Source organism: Hyperolius riggenbachi, chromosome 3, assembly GCF_040937935.1.
Source record: "Hyperolius riggenbachi isolate aHypRig1 chromosome 3, aHypRig1.pri, whole genome shotgun sequence".
Classification (NCBI taxonomy): domain Eukaryota; kingdom Metazoa; phylum Chordata; class Amphibia; order Anura; family Hyperoliidae; genus Hyperolius; species Hyperolius riggenbachi.
The window spans coordinates 345,401,813-345,428,192 of NC_090648.1; the positions used below are offsets into that span (position 1 = coordinate 345,401,813).

Consider the following 26,380-nt stretch of genomic DNA (forward strand, 5'->3'; position numbering starts at 1 on the left):
TTGAAAAATGTATGTAGATGTAGTTTTACTATTTAGCCACTAGATGGCCACATTGAGATGTTTTTATTTTCTTTTTTGGTCCTCCCCCCCCCCCCCCCCCTCCCCTCCTCCCTTTCAGAAAGACCGCGGCCTCTGATAAGAGGCTCTCGGTTTTGTTGCCGGGGACATAGATCAATGAACAGGAACCATATTCCCATTCATTGATCTCCATGCTACCGGGGGGCGGCACGGGGGCGCCGCGATTGCCCACGGGAGCGCGTCAAAGCGTGCAACAGCCGCCTGGATGTGAGGAATCGCGTCCAGGCGGCATAAATGGCTAAGTTGGATTCCCTCCACCCAAACAAAGCCAGATCTTGTATAGGTGGCCATACATCAGATGACTTGCCGGCTGATTGCCCATCCAATTCGATTATTATCAAATTGGATGAAAATCTGCCGCCAAGTACATGCCCGACCGACCGTGACTAATTTTGGAATGAAAATTGGTAGCATTGCCGATTGTGCATCCTGCAAGATGTTGGTCTGAAGTTGGTTGGTCGGGTGTGCGGGGGTACGGCTACTGATTTCAGAACGAGCAGCGAGCGATGAATCCGCCGCAATGTATAAATGTGCCCCCTGTGTGTGCATTTATAAATTACCTGTCTTGTGCTGCCACAGGACAGGTAATGTATAAATGCACACTGGGGGGGGGGGGGGGGGCAGATTCCCTCCCTGAAGAGTTCATTCTGGAATCGGACAGGAATAGGCCTGCAGTACAGTATATGGGCAGCTTCTTTGACAGAGACAAATTTATCTCTAGTCAGATTCGATTAGAGATACATTTTTCTCTTTGTTGAATATGCCCATAATCTTTAGGTGTATGGCTACATTATTGCCTACTCAGACTTCATAGTTCATCCTCAACCCTCTCCTCTGCATTCAGCTGAGGGAAATCACCATATGCAGCTAGCAAATATAAATAAGGACCCTGTTCCAGAATTGGTTTGCAAAGCTCTAATTTAAAACTGATTAAAATCGTGATGAAGGTTTCCATTAGTGCGACTGTTTCTATAAGGGTTCGTTCACTCTAAGGGCTTGATTCACTAAACCGTGATCACTCATATCACAGCTGTGCTAGCGTTTGCGCACGTAAGCTTTGCGTTTGTGTGCGTAAATCGCTATGCGAGTTATAACTAGTTTTGACTCACTGCACATAGTGTACATTTTTCTTGTGAACCTGAATATTTCCATTAGTGCGACTGTTTCTTGTAATGCTTTGTTCACATCTAAAATCGAAATAGCAAAACACCAGCGTTTTGTGAGGATTTTTTTTGTGGGGGAGGGTTGCGATTTGCGGGTTTTTTTTTTTTTGTTTTTTTTTTTTGTTTGTTTTTTTTTAGATTTTGCCCAGATTTCAAAAGCCCTTTAGCTAAATAATTGTAAATGGTATAATTAATATTGTGTACAGGGCAGGATATATATATATATATATATAAGTGGAGTGGTGCCTGCAATGCTTTTTGGGTAGTAGAGAAGAGTATAGGCATGGAGGAAGAGTTGGTGCTGTCTGCTGTTGCTTACTTGAGGGCAAGGTCCATGACTCGTCTGTCCTGGGTGCATCCCATGAATGTGAGTCCACATTGGAAGGGACAATTCCATTATATTGACTAAGATTTAATTGCTAAATCTGGAAAGCCATTTGATTACACTAGAATAAATATAGACCGCTAACTGTAAATGTTTTTTTTTTTGTTATCTCTATGTAATCTCATGTGTATGTCATGGTTCTTCAAAGCCATTGTATCTTGAAATACCGTATTTTTCGGACTATAAGACGCACTTTTTCTCCCCCAAAAGTGGGGAGCAAAAGTTACTGCGTCTTATAGTCCGAATGTAGCACAAACCTACCTATCCTGGCACTTGTTTCCATTCTATTGAGGTGAGTAGAGGGGAGGCAGCAGCGCTATCCAGAGTGTTTCCACTCCACTGTAATTACCCGCAGTACTTTACCTTTGATCTGTAATTGTGCCCCGCAGCGCTTTACCTTTGATCTGTAATTGTGCCCCGCAGCGCTTTACCTTTGATCTGTAATTGTGCCCCGCAGCGCTTTACCTTTGATCTGTAATTGTGCCCCGCAGCGCTTTACCTTTGATCTGTAATTGTGCCCCGCAGCGCTTTACCTTTGATCTGTAATTGTGCCCCGCAGCGCTTTACCTTTCATCTGTAATTGTGCCCCGCAGCAGCGTGATCCATCGGCCCCGCAGTAGTGAGATCCACAGCGCATCCAAGCGGCATCGGAGCAGCCGCTGTAATGATTTGCAAGTGACTGTCACGTTGTACGGCTGCCTCTTTCATGCCCAGCATCAGCGCAATCCCAGCTGACAGGCACATCTTCGGCCGCTTTAGCGGCTGAGTCCTCAGAGGCTTCCGTACTGGGGCGCCCTCTCATGACCTGCGGCGCACGTGGTCATGAGAGGGCGCCAGGACACAGGGCAGTACGGAAGCCTCTGAGGACTGAGCCGCTAAAGCGGCCGAAGATGTGCCTGTCAGCTGGGATTGCGCTGATGCTGGGCATGAAAGAGGCAGCCGTACAACGTGACAGTCACTTGCAAATCATTACAGCGGCTGCTCCGATGCCGCTTGGATGCGCTGTGGATCTCACTACTGCGGGGCCGATGGATCGCGCTGCTGCGGGGCACAATTACAGATGAAAGGTAAAGCGCTGCGGGGCACAATTACAGATGAAAGGTAAAGCGCTGCGGGGCACAATTACAGATCAAAGGTAAAGCGCTGCGGGGCACAATTACAGATCAAAGGTAAAGCGCTGCGGGGCACAATTACAGATCAAAGGTAAAGCGCTGCGGGGCACAATTACAGATCAAAGGTAAAGCGCTGCGGGGCACAATTACAGATTAAGAGCAAAGGTAATTACAGCTGCTACATGGAAACATCATGGATCGCACTGCTGCCTCCCCTCTGCTCACCTCAATTGAATAATTTGCATCCTGGACACCCAGACCGGACCCAGCTATTGCCACCATGGGGCTGGTGAGAACCTGAAATGTAATTGAAGTAATTGATTAGTGTAGATGGGGGGGATAGGGGGTGTTGTGTAGTGCAGTGTAGCTATGGGGGCAGCAGGGGTGTAGCTTGTCAGTGTAATTTAGACAGAGACATCTTTGGGGGGGAGGAAAGGTCTATAAGACACTCCTGGACCATGGACTCACCTAGGATTAGTTTTTGTTTTTTTTCCTGCTTTTTACCCTCTAAACCTGGGTGCGTCTTATAGTCCGGAGCGTCTTATAGTCCGAAAAATACGGTATGTTAATTAACAGAAATTTAAACACATCTGACCCCAATGTCCTTAGCAACAGGTATAGGCTACCAATTTGCTATACCCTAAGTTAGAAATATATTTCACTCACATTTTTCACCCCTTTCAACAATGCCTCAAACAGTAATTATGATTGAACAAAGGGAAAGAGTCATGTTGTGGATTAATTTATGTATGGGTTTTTTTTTTTTGTTGTGTTTTTTTTTTTTTTTTTTTTGTTGGTTTTATTTCTTGTTTTTTTTCCGTAACTGAACTTTTTCTTGTATGCCAAAAACATAAGTTTGTTTAAAACTAAAGTCATTAGTACACAAAATAAAATGTGTAGCTTGCACATGTAACACTTAAAGAGATGTGTAAAACTTAAAGCTATAGGCTTGCTATAAACCAGCGGTTCTGGATGCTTGCTTGGCTTAACAAGGGCGGAAAGGGATAATTTGCATATTTAGTAGGTGTGCATTGTGGGTAACCACAAATGTTCATTTATAACTGAATTATTGCAAATTTCCTTCTGTTTTAAGAAGGCAATTACACCTAGCTTTGCTTTTTTAGTAGGAGGGCTTTTTGGTTCCCTTCATCCCCCTATACATTCTTAGTAGTTTGGGTCACCCTGAGCTGCTTGGTTACTCTGTTAAAGAGACTCAGTAACAAAAATTTCATCCGGTTTTCTTCCATCCTACAAGTTCCAAAATCTATTCTAATGTGCGCTGGCTTACTGCAGCACGTTCTACTATCACCATCTCTTTAATAAATCAACTTATCTCTCTCCTGTCAGACTTGTCAGCCTGTGTCTGGAAGCCTGCCAAGTTCTTCAGTGTTGTGGTTCTGTGATGCATCTCCCCCCTCCAGGCCCCTCTCTGCACACTGCCTGTGTGTTATTTAGATTAGTGCAGATTCTCTCTGCTCTATTATCTTTTACAAGCTGGATAAATCCTCCTCTGAGCGGGCTGGGCTTTCACATACTAAGGAATTACATACAGGCAGAGCTGTCTGCACTCTGCAGGAAGAAACAGCCTGACACTTCAGTGGAAGATAGCTGCAGGGGGAAAGAAACACACAAATGATCTCTTGAGATTAAAAAGGAAGGCTGTATACAGCCTGCTTGTGTATGGATGTATTTTCTATGTGTGGACATACTGTACATCAACCTACTCCTGTTTTGGTGGCCATTTTGTTTGTTTATAAACAAACTTTTTAAAACTGTTTTTAACCACTTTTAATGCGGCGGGGAGCGGCGAAATTGTGACAGAGGGTAATAGGAGATGTCCCCTAACGCACTGGTATGTTTACTTTTGTGCGATTTTAACAATACAGATTCTCTTTAAAGAGACACCTGAAGGGAAAAAAAATATGATATAGTGAATTGGTTGTGTACTATGAATAATTACTAGAAGTTTAGCAGCAAAGAAAATATTCTCATATTTTTATTTTTAGGTATATAGTGTTTTTTCTAACATTGCATCATTCTATAATATGTGCAGATTACACAACACTGCATTCAAAATGATTATTTCAGAGCAGTCTGTGAACTAATGACCTCTCCTCTGCCAGAGGAAAAGTAAATAGTCCAATAACACTTGAGATAATAAAAGTCAGATAACAGCCCTCTCCATGAGTTTGAAAGTCGCAGAGCTTAATGGCTTTTTTTGCATAGAGATAACTGGAATTTCTTAACTCTTCCTGTATTGGAAACAATTAGACTGATGTATCTGATCTTAATGTTTTATTTCTTAGCTGTACTACACATACAAATCATATCATAATTTTTTTTCGCTTCAGTGTCTCTTTAAAGGGGTTCTTCCGTGAATGAGGAAAAAAATAAAAATTGTTTTATTACATAAACTATTAAACCTCCTTCTAAAATAGTGTAAAAAATTTTTTTTTTAAAAATGAATGGTTTCATCAATATAACATGTATGGTAAATAGTGACGGATGAAGGCTGGGAGGCTAATCCATTTGTTAGGGGTGCAGTTTTTTTTTTTTACTTTCTTTTCACAACCATAACTGCTGCCTACATAGTTTTCAGTGGTATAACCCACTTCTAGCAGGAATCGCCATTATATCCCTAATAGCTGAGCTGCTGAATATGTGTTTACATTGTTGCTAGACAACCAGACCCTGGTGCAGAGACTTGTTTTGTGAAAAGTCATAAGCTGCAGGGAGAATCAGTCCCATCTACACCATATGATTCTTTGTCAGATTGGATTCAATTTGATTTGATTCATTGATTTGATTTGATCTGACATGTCCGATTCATGATTTGATTCAATTTGATATCAATGAATCGAATCAAATTGAATCAAATCTGACAAAGAATCATATGGTGTAGATGGGACTGATTCTCCCTGCAGCTTATGACACTTTTTTTCACAAAACAAGTCTCTGCACCAGGGTCTGGTTGTCTAGCAAAAATGTAAACTCCTATTCAGCAGCTCAGCGGAGCTCCGCTATTAGGGTTGTAACGGCGATTCCTGCTAGAAGTGGGTTATACCACTGAAAACTATGTAGGCAGCAGTTATGGTTGTGAAAAGAAAGTAAAAAAAAAACCACCCCTAACAAATGGATTAGCCTCCCAGCCTCGAACTGTTTATATCCTGTGTTCAGTCAGTCAGTTTCCAGCACGTTTTGGTAGTTTGCGCGTATCGTGATCACCCGTGCTTAGCTAGTTCAGTCCTGTTCCTGTTAACTTGCGTGGATTGCGCTCACTTCTGCGTAGAAGTAGCGAATCCTTCCTAGTCCTGTTCCTTGTCCTGCTCCAGTTCTTAGTGTTCCTTATGTCCTATATCGGTTTATCGCCGATATATACATATGTCAGTCAGTCGTTTGTAGTTTAATTTGATAGCTGTAATCGTAATGCGCTAGGAAATCATACCTCTTGTATATTTTGTGTGTATTACATCTGCCTTCTTTGACTCTATTTCCCGACTATTCTGTCCTGTCCTTGTGAGGCACGCCATTGCATCGCATTGGCTGCCTCATTCCAGTCTGTCTTGTTATGGACGCTTGCTGTCACTCAAAGAGACACTGAAGCGAGAATAATTCTCGCTTCAGAGCTCATAGTTAGCCCCTGCTAAAACGCCGCTATCCTGCGGCTAAACGGGGGTCCCTTCACCCCCAACCCCCCCCCCCCCCCCCCTGCAAAATCAATGACCAAATTGGTCGTACATTTTGCTCTTCCTGGAGGCAGGGCTAACGGCTGCAGCCCTGCCTCTCAGCGCGTCTATTAGACGCGCATCGCCGCCTCTCCCCCGCCCCTCTCAGTGAAGGAAGACTGATAGACGTGCGGGAGGCAGGGCTGCGTCGGTTAGCCCTGCCCCAATGCGGAAGAGATTCCGTGATGTACGGAGGGGATTTGGGAGTGAAGGGACCCCCGTTAAGCCGCAGGATAGCGGCGTTTTAGCAGGGGCACACATGCCCCTGCTAACTATGAGGTCTGAAGCGAGATTTATTCTCGCTTCACTCTCTTTAAGCAGTGACTAGTTAAGCAAGCGTTCATTCTGTTAACTGTCCTGATCTTCTGAGTTCTGGTTTATGCGCTCAGCGCTACCTTGTGCTGAGCCACTATAGTGAAAGGATTGTTTGTGGCTGTTCGGATCTACGCCTGCTCTGTGCGCCACATCTCCTGTTGGAGCAGTTCCTTCTGCTAGCGTGTGTACCTCCTTCACGTCAGGATATACACCACGTGCTGACTGTGGAGAATATACCACCAAGCCTAACATTTTTTACACTATTTTACAAGGATGTTTAATAGTTTATGCATAAACCACTTTTTATTTTTTTCCTCATTCGTGAAAGAACCCCTTTAAATGTTTCTAATGTTCAAAGAAACTATTTTCACCACAGTTTACATAATGTCCTGTAGACATTGTGGCCTAGGCTTTTTTTTTTTTTTTTAGTCCACTGCAGTCCTCCAGCTGCCTATATGTCCTACATAACGACTTGTAATTATAGTACTGTAATTTTTAATCAAAAATATGTGCGCTGTGTGCTAAAATATCGCAATTAGCAATAATCTTCTTTAAAAAAATAAACTGTAAACATGACAAGTAAACCTAAATTACCAGTTTGTGTATGTAAGGAGGCCACATTACATGTCATGCATAAATCATAACTGAGACATACTGTTTGTCTCACTGTCAGGTACATTTTCCTGTGGTCTTATGTCCACTACCTTGACCACTTAGGTCTGTGAAGACCGGTGTGTCAGGAGAGGATTCTTGGGGACTTGATGCTGTTTGAGACATGGGTGGTATGGGTGGATAGTAGGGGTGTGCAGCCCTCTGAGAATAATTTGGTAAAGTAGGAAACGAATAGTGGTGATGCTCATATATAGGTTGTCCATAATAAGGTGGCTGTACTGGGTATCGGTATGGAGCAGGAGGTTGACCCATATGAGCCTGGCCATAATGGAATTGGTCTTGGTTCTTTAGGTGGTTCTGTTTTGACAAATTTTGTCTATAACCTCAATGATAGTTTGGCAGACAATTTCTCACGAGGAATTTGTTTGATAGAGGGAGCTAAACTGATAAGAAAATGGATAATGGGGTCATTCATTTGGGCTCTCTCTTCATCTCTTTTTTTCCATATGGAAGACTGCCGTCTCCAGGGATGTTCATTTTCAGATCAAATTCTGACCTTGACATTCCTCTACCTGCTCTTCTGACATTAAATCTTTCTGTTCCTATATGACCAGGGGAGCCTCTAGGCATAGGCAGTACAGGCCATTGCCTGGAGTGCCATTGGTCCTAGGGGGCGCCATGTTGCTGGATTAAGCCCCGCCCCCTGGACGAAGCCATGCCCCAGACTAAGCCCCGTCCCGCGGGTGTTGCTATTACTTGTTTTTAATGCATTTGCTTAGCGTAAGTTGCAGACAGCTGCCACTGTGTCCCTCTGTGCCTTCTATATCCTCTTCTCCCCCCCCCCCCCTTGTGCCTCCTTCTGTCCCTTTTGTGCCTCCTTAAGTTCCCCTGTGCCACCTCTGCCTCCTTCTGTCCCCCTGTGCCTCCTTCTGTCCCCCTGTGCCCCCTTCTGTCCCCTTGTGCCTTTCTTTGTCCCCCTGTGCTACCTCTACCCCCCTATTCCTCTATCAGTCCCCCTCTGCCTCCTTCTGTCTCCCTGTGCCTCCTTACATCCCCCTCTGCTTTCTTCTGTCACCCTTTTGTGGCTCCTTCTGTCCCCCTTTGTGCATCCTTCTGTTCCCCTTTGATCTTCCTACTGTCTCCCTGTGCCTCCTTCTGCCCCTTTGTGTTTTTTTCTGTTCTCCATCGTGCCTCCTTCATTTCTCCTGTGCCTCCTTCTGCCCCCCTTTGTGCCTCATTCTGTCCCACTTTTTCCCTCCTTCAGTCCCCCTGTGCCTCCCACTGTCCTTTTTTGTGCCTCCTTCTGGCCCTCATGCATTCTTCTGTCCCCCTGTACCACCCGCTGCCCCTCTGTGGACCTCCTTCTGTCCTCCTGTGCCTCCTGTCCCCCATTGTGCCTCCTTTTGTTGCCCATTGTGCCTCCTTTTGTTGCCCATTGTGCCTCCTTTTGTTGCCCTTTGTGCCTCCTTTTGTCGCCCTTTGTGCCTCCTTTTGTCGCCCATTGTGCCTCCTTTTGTCGCCCATTGTGCCTCCTTTTGTCGCCCATTGTGCCTCCTTTTGTCGCCCATTGTGACTCCTTTTGTCGCCCATTGTGCCTCCTTTTGTCGCCCATTGTGCCTCCTTTTGTCGCCCATTGTGCCTCCTTTTGTCGCCCATTGTGCCTCCTTCTGTGCCTCCTTCTGTCCCACTTTGTGCCTTATGAAAGTGGAGCCCTGCCTTTGTGTATTTTCTGGTGAAACGCTGCCACAATAAGTGTAATTTCTGGTGAAACGCTGCCGCATTGTGATTATTTTTTGGTGAAACACTGCCGCATTACGGTTATTTTCATGGAGGGGGGGTGCGGCATGCCACAATGTGGGAGGGGGCCACAGGTTTTCTCGCCTGGACCGACAAAATGGCTAGAGGTGCCCCTGTAAATATGACACATTACGCGAACAAGGGGGACTGAAAGGAGTGGATGGATTCTGTGGGGAGTGCAGAGGGATGTTCTCCTTAGCTTCTTGCACAAATATAGCACTAGTATCCACTGATGAAGGGTCAGTAATGTCCACATCTGTACTTGTATCTGTGGGTTCTTCAGCAGGTAGATTGTCTTCTGTACTGTTAATAAAGGAAAATAATAATAAACCTCACCTTATTCTGAATAAGTCTCATGGCTTTATCAGTCATCAGTGTCCATACTTACGGCCCAGTATCCATATGTGACTTGAGGAAGTCAAGAAATGATGCAAATCTGTATGGTCTGTTTGGCCCCTGAACCACTTTTTTGCGCCACTTTTTGCCTCTCCAACTCCCTTTTTGTAGTTATCACAGATTTCCATCTGGTTCTCAATTGTTCAACTGCAAAAAACAAAAAAAAGCTTTTTTGTTTACGCTTGCACATTCATTACAACAGGACATAGGTATGCAGCACTACATTTCTAATATAGGTTGTGAAAGTCCACTATCTAGAACATAGTTTTGGATACCTGCAGAAACATCTGGCTGGAACTGAAACTGACCCAAATTCACATCCCTGGACCAGGCCCTTGGCCTAACACCCAGTCACCTGCCTATCCCTGCACCTTTTGGTGCTGAGGCCTTTGCCCTTTTAGAGAATGTCATAAGTCCTTTTTACCAGAGCCATGGCAGCACAAAAAAAAAAAATTAAACTCGCAGCATCAGAAGCAACACATGTCTGTGTGTGTGATGCCTACTTTACAAGCTCTGCATATTACAAGCCTAACAGTATTGCTGCCTTCACTGCACACCATAGCATTACATAGATAAAACAGGAAAAACTCTGATGCAAGCAAATAACAGATATGCCAACAGAACAGTCAACTTGCTTTTAGTTGCTTTGGTTTTATTTGATAATTGGTTTCATATGTACTCACAAAAGTATGCAGCTATATCAGCTCACACCACATTTGTCTTGCAGGTGTCCTAATAGTCGGGATGCTTCTTGTTGTACAGTTCCGAGTGGTCCTGTCTCTTTGTAATTAGCTCCTTCGTGTTAAACAGCTCCTGCCACACTTTTTTATTTATTTATTTATTTTTTGTGCGGCCTTCGTTTTCTTTACAAGCAGGAAGTGCAGGCTGACCCGGAAAGACTTCCCATTTTAAATATCTGTGGAAGAAAAAGCGCGTACGCAATCGCCGCACAAAGCAATTTTGTTAGCGTTCTGTGCTTTTCCTATACCGTCCATTGTAGCAAAATGGCCCTAAAAATGGTACATGCATCGCTTTGCTGAGCGGAAAGCAGATGAAACACGCTGATATGAACTATCCCATAAGGATTCAATGCTCTAGAGATTTCAGGGTGTTTATTTATTTTTTGTAACTTGCCGGCGTTCAAAAAACCCGCAAAACTACCTCGTTTTGAACGAGCCCTTAGGATACATTCACACTAAGTGAGTTGCAATGAGTTTTAATGCGACTGTTTCTATAATGGCTCAGCCACACTATAAGCGCTTTTCTGAGCGCTTGTGATTGATTAGCGTGCGCAATTGCGGTGATTTTTTTTTTACTGCAATTTTAATGAGTGAATGGGAGCGATTTTTAAAAAGCACTCAAATCGCTAATCAATCACAAAGCGTTCAGAAAAGCAGGGCTGTGGAGTCAGTCGCGGAGTCGGAGCAATTTTGGGTGCCTGGAGTCGGGGGAAAAAATGCTCCGATTCCTAATGAATTTAAACTAATTAAAATAGAAATTATGTTCTATTTATCAGATAATAGTCATCACAAATAATGTATATATACAGTAATAGCTGTGCTTAGTCCACAAAACTGAAATAAACCAATCAAAATTAGTTACTTGTGCTGCTTCAATAAAGCAGTCCCCGTATTTTTGAAGTCAGATATACATATCTGATTGTGACTGTATATATGATGTGTACACAGGAATCTCTTATATATACTAAATAACATCTATGCTGTAAGAATAACGCCTGCTGTGTAGCAGTGTCACTAATAGAGATGGTCAATAAGATGGAAATAATTCTGCGTTGATGCTGGTTTATGCAAATGTACGCACTCTTTGCTCATGAAATCAAATAATTTGATATGTTAAAATTTGGTTTGGTGACTACAAGTTAAAGGATACCTGAGACGGATGAAAATAAGTTTTATACATACCTGGGGCTTCCTCCAGCCCCCTTCAGGCTAATCCAGTCACTGTCCTCCTCCACCTGGATCTTCTGCTATGAGTCCTGGTAATTCAGACAGTCAGTGCAGTCCGGCCGCGTGCCGCTCCTACAGCCAGGAGCATTCTGCACCTGCGCAATAGTGCTTCTGAGGTGTAGTACGTTTCCGACAGCGGGGTGTGTGTGTGTGTCTGGACTCGTAGCAGAAGATCCAGGTGGCGGAGGAAGACAGCGAGGGACGGATTAGCCTGAAGGCGGCTGGAGGAAGCCCCAGGTATGTATAAAACTTTAATTTCATCTCTCAGGTTTACTTTGTTACACAGTAGTACTATACTCTACATATGCACTCCCCACAGGGCTGCAGGGAATCCACTGAGAATGTTCTGCACATTGAACACAGAGGTGTTGTCTATCACCCATAAACCTGGTTCAGATTGTACATGAAGAATGTGTAATAGAGGAAGAATCCCCTTTTTCCCCTGCAGAGAACCTGCATATCACGCTTACATGTACCCACAGTTACATTGCCTAGGGCCTGATAGATGTTCTTTATTCCGGTCTGTACCTTTTTTCAAGTACTCTTACCAAGGACTAGTTTTAGTCCATGACTAAGGGGAATAAATATGGCAGTCTACATATCCTTCTCACTTCAGTTGTCTTTTAAAATTCCTAAGCGTTGGCAGTTAAAAGACGATTTTTCATGTTACATACGTTCAATCAACGGGTTTGTAATTTGGAAATTAGAGGAGTCTGAGTCAGTGAAATCCTAAACTGAGGAGTCTGAGGATATTTGTACCAACTACACAGCCCTGCAGAAAAGCCCTTATTGTGGCTGAGCCCTAAGGGTTTATTCACACTGAGTTGCAGTGAGTTTTGACTCACTGTACATAGTGTACGTTTTCTTGTGAACATGAGTCCATAGAATTTAATTTTATTATTCACACTACAACAGTGAGTTGCTGTGCAGTGCATTTCAACTTGTTGGGAGTTAGACACTGAAGCAAAAATAAAAGTGATATGTTTTGTATGTATAGTACACCTAAGTTATAAAACATTAGGAGCAGAGACTTAAGTCTAATATTGTTTCCAGTACAGGAAGAGTTAAGAAACTCCAGTTATCTATGCAAAAAAAGCCATTGAGCTCCAACTTTCAAAGTTGCAGAGGGCTCTGTCTACTGAAGCTTATTATCTCAAGTGTCTGGCATTGTGGTGTTTTTTTTTTCTTTTTCTTGCAGAGAACAGTTCAAAAGTTCACTTGCCTGCTCTGTAAAATCATTTAGAATGCGGAGTAGTGTGTAAACTGCAAATATTAGCTAATGATGCAATGTTATAAAAATATGAGAATATTTTCTTTGCTACTAATATTCTAGTAAGTATCCGTACTACGCAACCAATTCATTATATCATAATTTATTTTTTCCGCTTCAGTGTCTCTTTAAAATTCATGGAAATGCACAGCAACTCACAAACCCATTCACACCCATTCATGAGTTTTTATTCATGCATTTAAAGGGAACCTAAACTGAGAGGGATATGGATGTTTCCTTTTAAACAATACCAGTTGCCTGGCAGTCCTGCTGATTTCTGGCTGCAGTAGTGGCTGAATCACACACCTGAAACAAGCGTGCAGCTAATCCAGTCTGACTTCAGTCAGAGCACCTGATCTGCATGCTTGTTGAGCGGCTGTGGCTGAAAGGATTAGATGCACAGGATCAGCAGGAGAGTCAGGCAACTGGCATTATTTTAAAAGGAAAAATCCACATCCTTCTCAGTTTAGGTTCCCTTTAAACTCACTGATTAGTGTGAATGAGCCCTTAGTTTTCATTAGAGCAGTGATAGGCAAAGTTGGCTCTGCAGCTGTTAAGGAACTACAAGTCCCACAATGCATTTGCCTTTATGAATCATGACTGACTATCAGACTCCTGCAATGCACTGTGGGACTTGTGGTTACTAAACAGCTTGGGAGTCAAGTTTGCCAATCACTGCATTAGTACATGCTGTTTCCATCATCGTGCCTGCTGCATTTTTTTTTTTTTTTGTGCGCTTGAGATCCTATGCAAAGTATAAGGTGCACAGGTAAATTATATAGCAATTGTGCCACTATAGGTTTTTTTTTTTGTTTGTTTTTTTAGGGATCCTGCAATTCCAAATATTTTCCTGCCCTTTTTGTTTTTTTTCCTTCTCCCATTGCAAATGCATGGCTATTGTGCTGTACACCTGTTGGATTGTGGCGGAATGGCTGCAGGGGAAATGGCGAGAAATGCGATTGTATTTCTCAGTGTAAAAATGTCCTAAGAAAGGATATTGCTTTGGTTATTTCCCTATCAAGATCAGGTATGTCTATCAGCCATTTTTGGTATTCCTTTTCAGTTCTAACAGATGAAGTGGGGAGAAGGAGTCTGTACAAGGCTGAGAGTGGTTTAGGAAGGAGTTCGGTAGTCACTGCCATCTCCAAGGGAGATGGAAGCAGATTAAAGCCATCCCCAGAGGACAGAAAGTGGGATTGGAAAGCATGGTGAACCTGTAAAAACCTAAAAAAGTATTTATTGGACAGCTTAGAAAGGGGGGGAGCTCCATATGAAGGTCCTGGACCATGGGCACACCTAGTTTTTTATTTATTTTTTTTCCCCGTTTTTTTTTTTTTTTTTTTTCTTTTTTTTTTCTTTTAAAGCTGTGTGCGTCTTATTTGTTTTAAGAAGGCAAATCACACCAAGCATTATTTTTTTATTTATTTTTTTATAGTAGGAGGGCTTTTCGGTCTCTTTAGGCCCCCTATACATTCCTAGTGGTTTGAGTCACTCTAAACTGCTTGGTTACTCTTTTATGTTCTGGAGCATCTTATTGTTAAAAAAAAAAAAAAAAAAAAAAAGTGTGTATATATACAGCACATAATTCTACCACGCCTACTCCTCTTCCATTGTTTAAAATTAGTGGGTTGCTGCATCAAATTCAGGTTATCGCCAGCTTTAAAAATGCAATTAACCACTTCACCCCAAAGCGTTTTATACCCTAACGGACAAGAGCTATTTTTTTTTTCTTTACCTTCCAGTGCTCATCCCTTTCATTTGCCAATAGCTTAATCACTACGAATCACAATGAAATGATCCAGATCTTGTTTTTACCACCAATTAGGCTTTTTTGGTGTTATTTGTTTTCAGTAATTACTTTTTCTACAGTGTCCGTTCTCATAGGCTTTCATTGGGCACGTTTTCCCATCCAGTTTGGGAAAAAATGCCAAGTCCGGACTCTATGTTATGCAATACACGGATCTGTGTTTTTTGGGCAAGCGGGTCCTATTTTTAACATGGGATCTGCTTCCTGCTTTAAAAACCTATCTCACGGTTTTTTTCTTAATTTTTTTTTTTTTTAAAGCAAGTGTGAAATGACCATTAATCTAAGATGTTCAAGGACTCTTTCATCATTCTTAGTTTTCCCAGTATATTTGAGTTTGCATGGGCATTTATAGTAAAGTCTGTTAACCCTTTGCACACTCGCATACAAATGCTTTTACTGAAATCAATCTTCCAAGGACCACTGCTATCCTACAGTGCAGTTAAAAAGTCCGGCTTGGTATAAAATACAGTCTCATGCGTAGTCACCTACATCGCACAGAGGTACATCAGTATTTGTGGGTGGTATGAATTCATAGGCACCTAAAATACTGGGGTCCCTCTGCATGATGTAGGTGACTAAAAGCTGGAGTCTTGGTACAAATGAATATATTCTTTTGTGTAGTCACCTGCATCCTGCAGAGGGACCCTAGTAGGGCTGCACGATATAGCTATTTCCTAATCGTCAAAGTGGTGATTTTTTTTCATGTCTACAATTTTTTTAAGAGTATGGGCTTTTTACACGTACTATTTTAAGCGGTCCATGCATAAAATGAATTGTTGGCCGCGTGGCACGCTTCCTCCTTGCGGCCGGAAGAAGTCAGAGCGGTAGTAAGTGTAATGCGGCCAGCACGGTTCTTGTGGAGAAGGATCCTGCACATTAGGCACTCCTGTTCTGCACTCTGCCCCCTGTCTCCCGTGGTCACACAGTGTACTGTACATTTGCTCATTGCCCAGGATCTGTTATCTCTCCACTATCCTGTCAAACAAACCACTTGGATCACCACCACTGCCCAGGATCTGCTGTGGTACTCCGCTTTGCATTTATTAATAACTTTGTTTTGATAAATTCATAATGCAGTAAAATGTATAAACCAGACAGAAAATGACCTCATACTATCAATTTGATAGTATGTAATTTTCTGTCAATGCGTGTATGTAAGACCTCTTTCACAGTGGGACGGTGCGTTTAATGCGACGTTAAAGTCGCACAACGTGCCCCTAACGCAGCACATGTAGGTTATGAAATTGGACGTTATTTTGCACTGCGTTGTCTCTTGGTGCGCCGTTTTTGTCGCATACTGATGGAACGAAAACGGCGCATGCGTTACATTTAAAAAAAATAAATTGCTGAGCATGTGCAACACACAACACAGCAGATACATTGCTAAACGCACAGCATGCAGCACTTTTTCATAACGCTACACGTTACACACTTAACGCAACGTGTGTACTGTGAATGTCGCACAGACTTTGCATTGCTGTGCGTTACTCTGCGTTAAAGTATTTTAGAACGTGCGACTTTAACGTCGCACTGTGAAAGAGTGCCCTAAATGTTACTGTACATTGTGAATTTAATGCTAAAGCTTTGTTTGAAGAAAATTGTGAAAAATTGAAATCGCAGTTTTTACAGAAAAACATTGCAATTCAGTTTTTTTTCGTAAAATCGTGCAGGCTTAGACTCCAGTATTTTAGGTGCCTATAAATGCATACCACCCACAAATACTGAGGTACCTCTGCACAATGTATGGGACTATGCAAGAGAATATATTAATTTGTACCAAAACTCCAGCTTTTATATTCCGGCGTATAAGACGACCTCCCAACTTTTCCAGTTAAAATACAGAGTTTGGGATATACTCGCCATATAAGACTACCCCTTTTCCAACACACACCAAATTAAACATTAAAAGAAATCAGTAACTCTTCATACATAGCACCAGTTTATGAAGCTGTACTGTATGTGGTACCCAATATATAACTGTATATAGGTTGGATTGGTCAACTCTCCTGGTCTACCTGTTTATCAGAGCGGTATGGAAGAATAGATAGCGCTGTGCTCATAAAACATGCCTCTTTCACCCATCTGGCCCACCCTTGTATCCTATTTACCTACTTCTCTGCCTCTCAGATCTCACACATGTGCCTGCACCACTTCACTACAGTCAGCAACGAGATCTGAGAGGCGGTAACAGGATCGGGCATATCACCCGGCATATAAGATGACCCATGACTTTTCAGATAATTTTCAAGGGTTAAAAAGTCGTCTTCTACGCCAGAATAGCTGAAGGGATAGCAGCGGTTCCTGGATGATTGATTTCTGTGAAAGTATTTGTATAAACATTTTGTATGTGAGTGTGCAAAGGGTTAACTAACTTTGGTCTTTTGTTGACCAAACCGCCTTTAGCACCTCCCTCACCTCAGAAGATGATTGTGGTCCCAGACTTCATGCCTTTTTAAGGGTTCTGGGCAGGACTGTATGGGGATAATCTCCTTGTCCTGATTTGATTGTACATTGCACGTGCTTCTGTTTGAAAATTGAGGTCTGAGCTGAGGCTCTATTACGACGAAGTGGAATTAATTAGTTATATAGTATCCTTGTGATTTTTGCATCTACACTGCATCCTGGGTTTTCATGAATTATTGCATTTGTACAGTTTTAGATGGTTGTGTATCAGGAAGCAGACGTGATATATTAAATGGGAGACCAGATCTCTCAATACAATTCCATCTGTTCCCCTCGGACTGGAGGTTCCAGTCCATCTACACCAGGACTGGTAGACACAGGAACAGCTTCTTCCCCTTGGCTATCAACTACTTGAACTCTATGAACTCTGTTCAACACCAATCTCAACCCCCCCACCCCCACCCCACTAGCCCTGTACATGCCAAACCCAGTTGTGTTTCTTGCGAAATAAAAATAAAATATTCAGATTTCTCCTAATGGATCCAGCAGAATATAGGTCTGAAATTGTTTGGGAGGGTGGTTAATTACTTCAGGCATGGAAAGCTTCTTCTGGATGGCCCAAGGACTTTACTGGATCTTTCTACAACCCACAGTTCCAGCCCAGGGCCCCTCTAAGCCAGCGGTACCCAGACAACCGGAAAGATTAAATATGGTTCACAAGCTTCAAATTAGCCCTAGTTGTATCTCTAGCGACCTGAACAAAATATATAAAGCTTTCCAAGAGTTCTACACCTCCCTCTACAATAAACCAGCCAGCGACCATTTAGTAGAGACCGCTAAATATCTGAGGCAATGCCAACTCCCTAGATTATCACCTTCCGCTATATCTTCCCTCAATGCTCCTATAGATGCCGGGGAGGTTCTCTAAGTTATAAAGCACCTGGTCCGGACGGCTACATCTTTGAAACTCTTGCAAAAGGTAGTCTTTACAGCACCCGTTTGGAGGTGTCGCTCCGGCTACTCCATAGGACCTACCTAATCCCAACAAGGACCTACCTCATAGACCCAAGTACCTCTAATTTATGTTTTAGAGGCTGCCAAACTGAAGGAACCCTACTTCATATATTCTGGGCCTGTCCCATAGCCTCCAGACTCTGGTCAAAAGTAAACACTCTATTTACCAGTGTATTTCATAAAGTTATTATGAAATACCCTAAAGTCCTCCTTCTGGGATATAAACCTCCAGGAACTAAATACCCTGAACATAAATTAACTCAGCATATTGCTAACGTCACCAAATCACACATTGCAACCTCCTGGCGTACTAACTACCTATCCTTCTCGTTGGTCCTTCGGCAGGTAGACTCTACAATTTTCTCGGAACAAATTAATGCCAGAGTGGCAGATAAATAAATTTTCTTAAAATATGGGACCCCTGGATTTCTTTTAGGAACCCAGCTGCTCTAACATCTGATTCGACACATTAACCTTAATTTTTGCTTGCTATGATACCTATGCCTGCTTGATTGTTTTACCTAAAATATACTCTGAACATTTTACCCTTGAACTTGTTTCCATGAGCACAGACTCATTGTACACATTTGATCCCCAAGGGGACAATTCCTTTATTACTGTTGTTCATATTTGTGAATTCTACTTTTTGTTCAATTCTAGTTTTCTATTACTATTATAGATTTATATCTGCTAAATAAAGTGATTTTGAAACCTAAACCAGAGGTACCCATACTGTTTCAGCTTGTGAGCCGTTTCGAAAATTATGAATTAAAATGATCTACCAGGTGGAATCTACCTACGGATGCCAGCCACAATTGCAGCACATGCACAGCAGCAGTCCACCAGTGATTAACGCAAGCCACAACTGCAACACATGCACAGCCGCAGTCCATCAGTGATTACTACAAGCCACAACTGCAGCACATGCAGAGCAGCAGTCAATCAGTTATTCCCACAAGCCACAACTGCAGCACATGCACAGCAGCAGTCCATCAGCGATTCCTTGGAGCTTCCAGTCAATTAGAAGCATATCATGGAGTCCTCCTCAGTAAGCCAAAAAAAAAAAAAACGAAGTAACCTTAGTCACATTATCATGCTTACAATATAATACATAGTATTCAGCAAAATTGTAATCCACAGTAGCACATAATGCATTTATGTAGGTCTCTCCACCTTGCAACCTTATAATCACCTACGACATTGTGTACAATTTCAGGGCAGCATATGGTCTTTGACCTGCATGTGTTTAGTGCAGAGTACGACACATCTGTCACTCAGACAGGTGGTGTGGGATTTACCCTGAAATCCTTTGTAATCCAACACTAGATCTACCTAATGGGCACCCCTGCACAGAACCTACTTCACAAGTATCTACCCCACCACACCCCTTCCCTCTTAGGTTTAGTTGAATAGGAGCTGAGCTTAATCTCCTGAGCGCAACAGTGTTGGGCAAGAAATTTTGGTTAAAAGTGGCATGCCTGCCGGTGTCTGGCATGCTGTTCAGGTTTTGCACTGCACAGGTGGCCCCCAGTATACGTTCGCTAGGTGTAGAGGCTCCATTAAATGTTAGCCAGCAGTAAGCTAGTTAGCTCCTGTCCTGTGACATCACTCTGGGCAGCCACAGGGGAGCAGAACGGACACTGCACATGCGCGAGAGCTGCAAGTGACTGAGGGGAACGGGAGGCGGGGTAAGTATTTGATTATGCCCCCCTACCCACTGCACCTTCATATTTGATTATGCCCCCCCTACCCACTGCACCTTCACTTTTTACCAGAGCTTTTTGCCTCTGGTATCCTTTAAAAAAAAAAAAAAAACTAGAACAATTTGACTATATTGCACTTCAACATTATACAGTCATTAGAAAGGACACCAGTACTACCTAGCTAAGCTTCACCCACTGTTAAAATCTCTGATAAAGTGGGTTCCTGTATCAAATTTAGGTTAATAGAAAATACTAATAACCATGAAATGGATGTAAAGGATGCTTTATCCTCAATACATTTAAAAATGAAGCCTAGAACCTTTCAGGAATATTAATAAAAACAATTAGTATTAATAAATGCTCTGCCTCTCCGTCGTTCGGACGTTTTCGCGTCAAATCCGACGTGTGTACAGACTATCGTTCGGGTGATAAGACTGGTTACCAACGATCCGCCGGGCGGATCGCTGGTAACCAGTCTTATCACCCGAACGATAGTCTGTACACACGTCGGATTTGACGCGAAAACGTCCGAACGACGGAACGTTCAAACGACGGGTCGTTCGCTAAAATCCGACGTGTGTATGGGCCTTTAGGCATTACCTAGTAATTGTAGCCATAGATGTCTTTCAACGCAAGGAAAGCATCTAAGCCCCCTTTAAATGCAGGTCTGTTGACCATCTTCTAGTGTATAAACTTAGGAGTCGGAGTCAGATGATTTTTGTACAAAATCCACAGTCCTGGTAAGTATTAGACTAAGGAGTCAAGGAGTCAGTCATCTTGGGTAACTGGAGTCAGAGTTAGAGGTTTCATAAACAAGGAGTCGGATAATTTTTGTACTGACTCCACAGCCCTTGTGCTAATATGTAAACACAGGAGGTTTTTTTCTGTGCTCCCATTAAACCAAAAATGAGACCAGTAAGCAGCAAGGAGGAGGAGAGCACCGACACTGCTGTCATTCACTTTCTTCAAAGCTCCATTACAAAATACAGTAAATATGCATGCATGCATGCATTTAAAAGTTGCAACACATACCAAAGATGACTGTGGATGGGTGCAGGGGGTGAAGAGCCTTACAGCCGTTTCGCGTGCTTGCGCTTCTACGGAGGCTGCCTCCGTAGAAGTGCAAGCGCGCGAAACAGCGTAAGGCTCTTTACCCCCTGCACCCATCCACAGTCATCTTTGGTATGTGTTGCAGCTTTTAAATGCACGTATGATGTACTGTATTATGTAATGGAGCTTTCAATAAAGTGAATGACAGTAGTGCCGGCGCTCTCCTCCTTCTCTCTGCTTATAGATCTTACTTTTGCCTGAGCATGCTGAAGTCTCACAGTATCCATATCTAAGCCTTTGACTGTGCTGCCCCTTTCTCCCTATATGGAAGACGGCTGCTGCAATGCCAGCATTTCTGCCTCTTTCTCTCTATGATATTTTGAGAAATTAGCCTCTGAAATCTCTGGCTAGTAACCTCCTCCTCCTGCCCAGACTGAGCTCCCATAAGCCCTTGCTATCTGGGAGTGAGTGCCAAGGCACTCTAAAAAGCTGTGGGCGAGGCTTGTTTAGTTCATAGGGAATGAGAGTATTAAAACCACAAAGTATTTGGCTTGAGGAATGCCCTATAAACTATATGAAAGGAACACAATTATGCAATGAGTAAAAGTTTATCTCGGATCCACTTTAAGGTAAGTGATCAACAGTTACTGGATTTGCCTGAACCATTTTTAAATCTATAGTTCTTTGCATGTCCACAGTATTTGAAATATAATGTTCATCACTTTTCTCCCCTAGGTGATAAAAAAAAGGCAAAAAGTGAGAGAGTTCTCATGGCCAATTTTTTTTTTTGTTTTTTTTTTTTGTTAAGCTCCAGTTGGTGTTTTCCTGTGTAGAACTTGCTGAATAAAATTGCTTATTTTTACAATTTTCTTTTTAAATTTAAGCCAATGTTTGCCCATTGTAAAATCTTACCGCAACCTGATTTACATTCTTAAATTTATCAACCATGCCGACATCTTTACGGCTGACAAGGTGAATCATTGTGAAAATTTGCATTGCTTGCCAGAATATGCAGGGTCTTAAAGGGACCCTGAACAGTAAAAAGACTGAATAAAAAAAAACACCCCAGAATCCAAAATTTAGACTACTCCTTCCTTCAGAGTGCTGAAACCAGGATAATGAAGGTAAACATGGTTATGCTGAGTAATTCATTCCATTCCACTATACGATATTATGATTCCTTTCAAAGATTGATGGTTGGATCCCCAATTCCCATTTATTGCTACACCTCCTTTTTTTTTTTTTTTTCTTTTTCTTTTTTTTTTTTCCTTTTCTTACATCTGCAAAATGCTAATCGTGTTTTCTCTTTTTTCAGAATGCTGGTGCTATGTGTTTCTTGGACAACTCTGATGAAGGCAGCTCATCTCCTTTCATGGCATGCCATGGGGAATCTCCTTGCACTTCTAGAAGTCCCGACTCCACTTGCACACTGGCACTTAGGGAAGAAGATCTCGGTAGGAGGGACCACTCCTGCCCCCAGGCAATGCTCTTCCAGCACGACTTTGCAGACCTGGATTTAAATCTAATTGAAGAGAATTAACACTCTCAGGAAACATCATATTTCAAAAGGAGTTATTGTAAAGTGGACATTTGAATGAGTGTCTGGCTGCCAGCCATCACCCGGAGACTTGTACCAGGAGCATTCCACAAACATTGTAATCTTCATGACTGATTAGATATTGTGTGTGGGAGTAGGGCAAAAAGGGAGTGCGCCAAAAGCTTCTTCGCTTTTCTGAAGGAGAAGCATGGGGCTGGGTCATCTGGACCCTAACTACACTTCTCCTCCATTCCCAGTTATACAGCTGGAACTGGGATCTCCCATTACTGCGTTCCAAAACTTTACATAAAGGGTGCTGTGGGATTGCTTTATTTTTATACAGATGGCTTTTGGAAGGATGTTCTGCACTGCCCTGAGGGGATCACATGCAAATATAGGTGTGTGATGTAATTCTTCATGCTTACGTGACTATTGGGAAAAATGTAAACAAACGAGATGGCAAATCTGGTTGTGCACAAAGGCTGAGACCTTGTTTCAAATGAATTCCCCCGAGACATGAGTCTAGAGCTTCACAGAAAAGAAGCGTAGTCCCGTGTGTTCCATTACGAACACTTTTTTTTTTTTCCCCCTTTTTCTTTTTTTCCTTAATTCATTCTGAACAATGCTGACAACAGAACAAATGTCTTCAATTGTATGTGTGTCTTTATCTTTAAACTTTATTCCCCCCCCCCCCCCTTTTATTTCATTGATGTTTGCCTGTGGCAAATGCTCTAGAAGCATTGATGAATTTGTTCTTTAACATTGCTGGCCAGTTTTAAAGGGAGTTAAACAGGTCGTCCTGAGCCCATATGTTGTCTGCACTGCCATTCAACTCTTGCATTTACGTGACCCACCCGATTACCTCAGACTGGTGTCATTTGCCCTCCATGTATGAGTGTTGCTGGAGAGTGTAAATCTGACTGAGTGTGCTTGTAGTGTTGTCGGAGAAGGAAGTTGTTAGGGTTGCCATCTGTCATTCCTGAATGTTGTATAGGAGCCATACAAACATTTGTGTGCTCTATTAGTCTCCTCTGTCAGAGGACATAATCTACTGAATTTTGCAGTTACACATAAACTTGTATGTGGACATTTTACCTCATAATGGTTTCTATGTATTCTGGATTTTTTTGTAATCTTTCATTGGCTTAAGCAGGCAATACACTAATAGATTTCACCCAATGCCCCAAAACGATCGATTCCTTTCTGATAGGAATCGATTCAGAAGAAATTGTTTCCTACCGTACACTAATTTCAAATAAAGATTCCAGCATGGAATCTATTGAAAATTGATCAAACCTCAGTTGCACATTTCAATGCAGTGCAAAGCTATAGGCCATCGACCTGCCAATGCTCTTGCCCTGCCCTGATTGTTTTAAAATTTTCATCATGTCCGATCATACTTTGGATTGATTTTTTAGTCAATCTTTCAAAATGAATTGATCTGACATTTTGGGGAACCGATTCCCAGCCGATTTATCGAATCTGAAAGGATTCAAATGATAAAATTGATGTATTGCCACCCATGCCATACATGGTTTTTTGTTTCTTTTTGCAGTTCGATTCCCCGCAGATTAGAACTGCAGGGAATTGATCCCTTTAAAATGTCTGATTAATTGACCTTTGATACCTGATTTTTTTTTGTTTGTTTTTGTGGCAAAACTGAGTAATCAGACAGGATGAAAGATCTTCATCTGTGGCAGGAGGAGTGGTAGATTGATGGCCCACAGTGCTGCAGTTCAATTTTTCAATAGATTCCCTGCTAGACTCTTCAAAATCTGTGCAGTGTGTGGCAGTCAGTTCCTTCCTGAATTGATTCTTTTCAAAGAGGCATTGATCGATGTGCCACATCGGGTGGCAATGTAGAGGTGTATGGCTAGCTTTACAAAGGGCCATTGCATTTTCAGTTGAATATGTAGTTTTTGACTTTTATTTTTTATTTTTTTTACAAATGGAGATCCTACTTTTTTTGTTTACATTACTGTTCATATTTAAACTGGTCAGTCTTCAAAGTCTTGTGAATACATCCCATTGTCCAGGTGAACGCTGGGTTATAGCTTCCAAACATTGAGCTTATGAGTGACAATCGGCTACTACTAGCATAACACTTTTGAGCCACACTGTATTCCTCTGAAGGGTCTTTTGTTAAGAATATAAACCTTCTTATTGATATATTTTTAATAATCTCCCAAAGGCATTGAGCTTTTTGCCAGCTGTAGCAAGTAGCAACCTAGCCATATTAAACAGAGGCTACACTGAGGGACATCAGACTGGGTTGAAAATGTTGAGGCTTTGTATGAAGATCACTTCTTCATTAGTGTTTTAATACGGTGAGTATTTATTTTATTAAATGTTTTTTTTTTTATACATAAACATTTTATTTTCTCGATGGAAAGCAAATTCCTCAGGGCCCGTTTCCACTATAGCGTTGCGGAATCGCCGTCGAATCACCGCAGGCAAATCGCATGCGGGTGCGATTCCGCATGCGTTTTTTGCCGCGATTTCGCATGCGATTTCGCATAGGTAAGGCTGTATGCGAATTTAACCATGTCACTGCCTGTGTAAATTAACATTAATACCTATGCGAAATCGCATGCAAATTCGCGGCAAAAAACGCATGGGGAAAACGCATGCGATTTCCCTATTAAATACATTGCGTGCGATTCGCCTGCATTCCACACGCAGGCGAATTCTGAGGGCCCTACCATGCAGATTTTTTTTGCACAGAAAAACGTGTGGGGAAACGCACAAGTGGAAACAGTCCCATCCACTTGTACTGACTGTGCGAATCCGCATGCGGGCAACGCATGCGGATTCGCGATAGTGGAAACGGGCCCTCATTGTAGTGAAATGCACAGTGCGGGACTTGCAGCGTTTTTGTCACGGGGAAGGTGTATTCTACGTAAACAAGTATCCTTTGTATAACAGTATTGGCTTTCTGAGAAAGTTGTAGGTTGTTTTAAATCCGCTAATTAATTTAGTAGTAATTTTTTTTTAACGATTATCCCCTCATCAGTTTTCGTAGGTTTTTGTAAAAATGTATGGCTTGAGTTTCACACTTGAACTGAGAAGAAGGCTGCAATCTTTATTTATATTCAGAACATATAGACAGTGACAGATTTTTCTTACAAAAAAAACTATCGGAAAAAATTGATTACGCGTTCCCCTTTTTCATTTGTGTCAGGCCAGATAGGTTACTTCTAAATGGTTTTCCATTTAGATGGAAAAATACCCCGTGTGCTGTATAATGGGACAATATTGCTTTTCATATGGCCTAGTTGGAATCCAATCAGTGGCGTAGCAATAGGGGATGCAGAGGTTGCGACTGTACCGGGGCCATTGAACAAGAGGGCTCCACTGAGGGCCCTTCATCATCTGCAGTGTTAGTTCTTCAATGGTGCTAAGCTGGTAATGATCACTTCTCTATATCCTTTGAACAGTGGTGATCCTTAACTAACTGTTCCCCTCTTCTGCTCACACATCTCATACTGTGGATGACTTTGGCAGGTAATGTTGTCATATGAATTGTTATGTATAGAATGCTTGGGGGGGGGGGGGGGGGGGGGGGAGAGAATGTAAAATTTGCACTGGGGGTTTAAGCTCCTTAGCTACGCCACTGAATCCAATAGCCTATTCATGTGACTAGAGGTGCACTTGAAAAAAACAAACAAAATGCTAGTTGGTCAGTAATGTCCGAGCCACACGCCTGGAATATGCTAGCAGCCAGAAGTAAGGCCTCCTGATCTACATGCTCTTTCTTGGTCATTGAGTCACATGTATATTTGATGTAAAGGAGCAGCACAACAGCTAGGAGTCAGAGAGGCCTCCTTCCATATTCCTCTGACTTCAGGTTTGTATTTAAATGAGCTTTTGTTTGCAGCAAGCCATTTTTATCAGACCAAACCCATCAATTTTGTCATTTTTGTCTTTAAAGTCACTTTTTGTTTTTCTCTCACTCCAAATCTCACATTTTCTTGTAGCATGAGTTGGACAGATAACAGTGAGGCAGTTTGCCTTTGTAGCTCTTGACTTTTTTGAAAGACTTAAGG

The 26,380-nt window shown here is 42.3% G+C and overlaps 1 protein-coding gene across 4 annotated transcripts in view; it reads left to right on the forward strand.

Moving 5' to 3' along the window:
- FAM53C (family with sequence similarity 53 member C) overlaps positions 1–25,862 on the forward strand; it is a 73,934-nt gene extending 48,072 nt beyond the window's left edge. For all 4 annotated transcript variants that reach the window (XM_068277022.1, XM_068277019.1, XM_068277023.1 and 1 more), the window contains exon 5: positions 22,113–25,862. In XM_068277022.1, coding sequence (XP_068133123.1) covers positions 22,113–22,337 — 225 coding nt within the window. In that variant the 3' untranslated portion in view covers positions 22,338–25,862. The remainder of the gene's footprint in view (positions 1–22,112) is intronic.
- Positions 25,863–26,380: the final 518 nt, after the last annotated feature.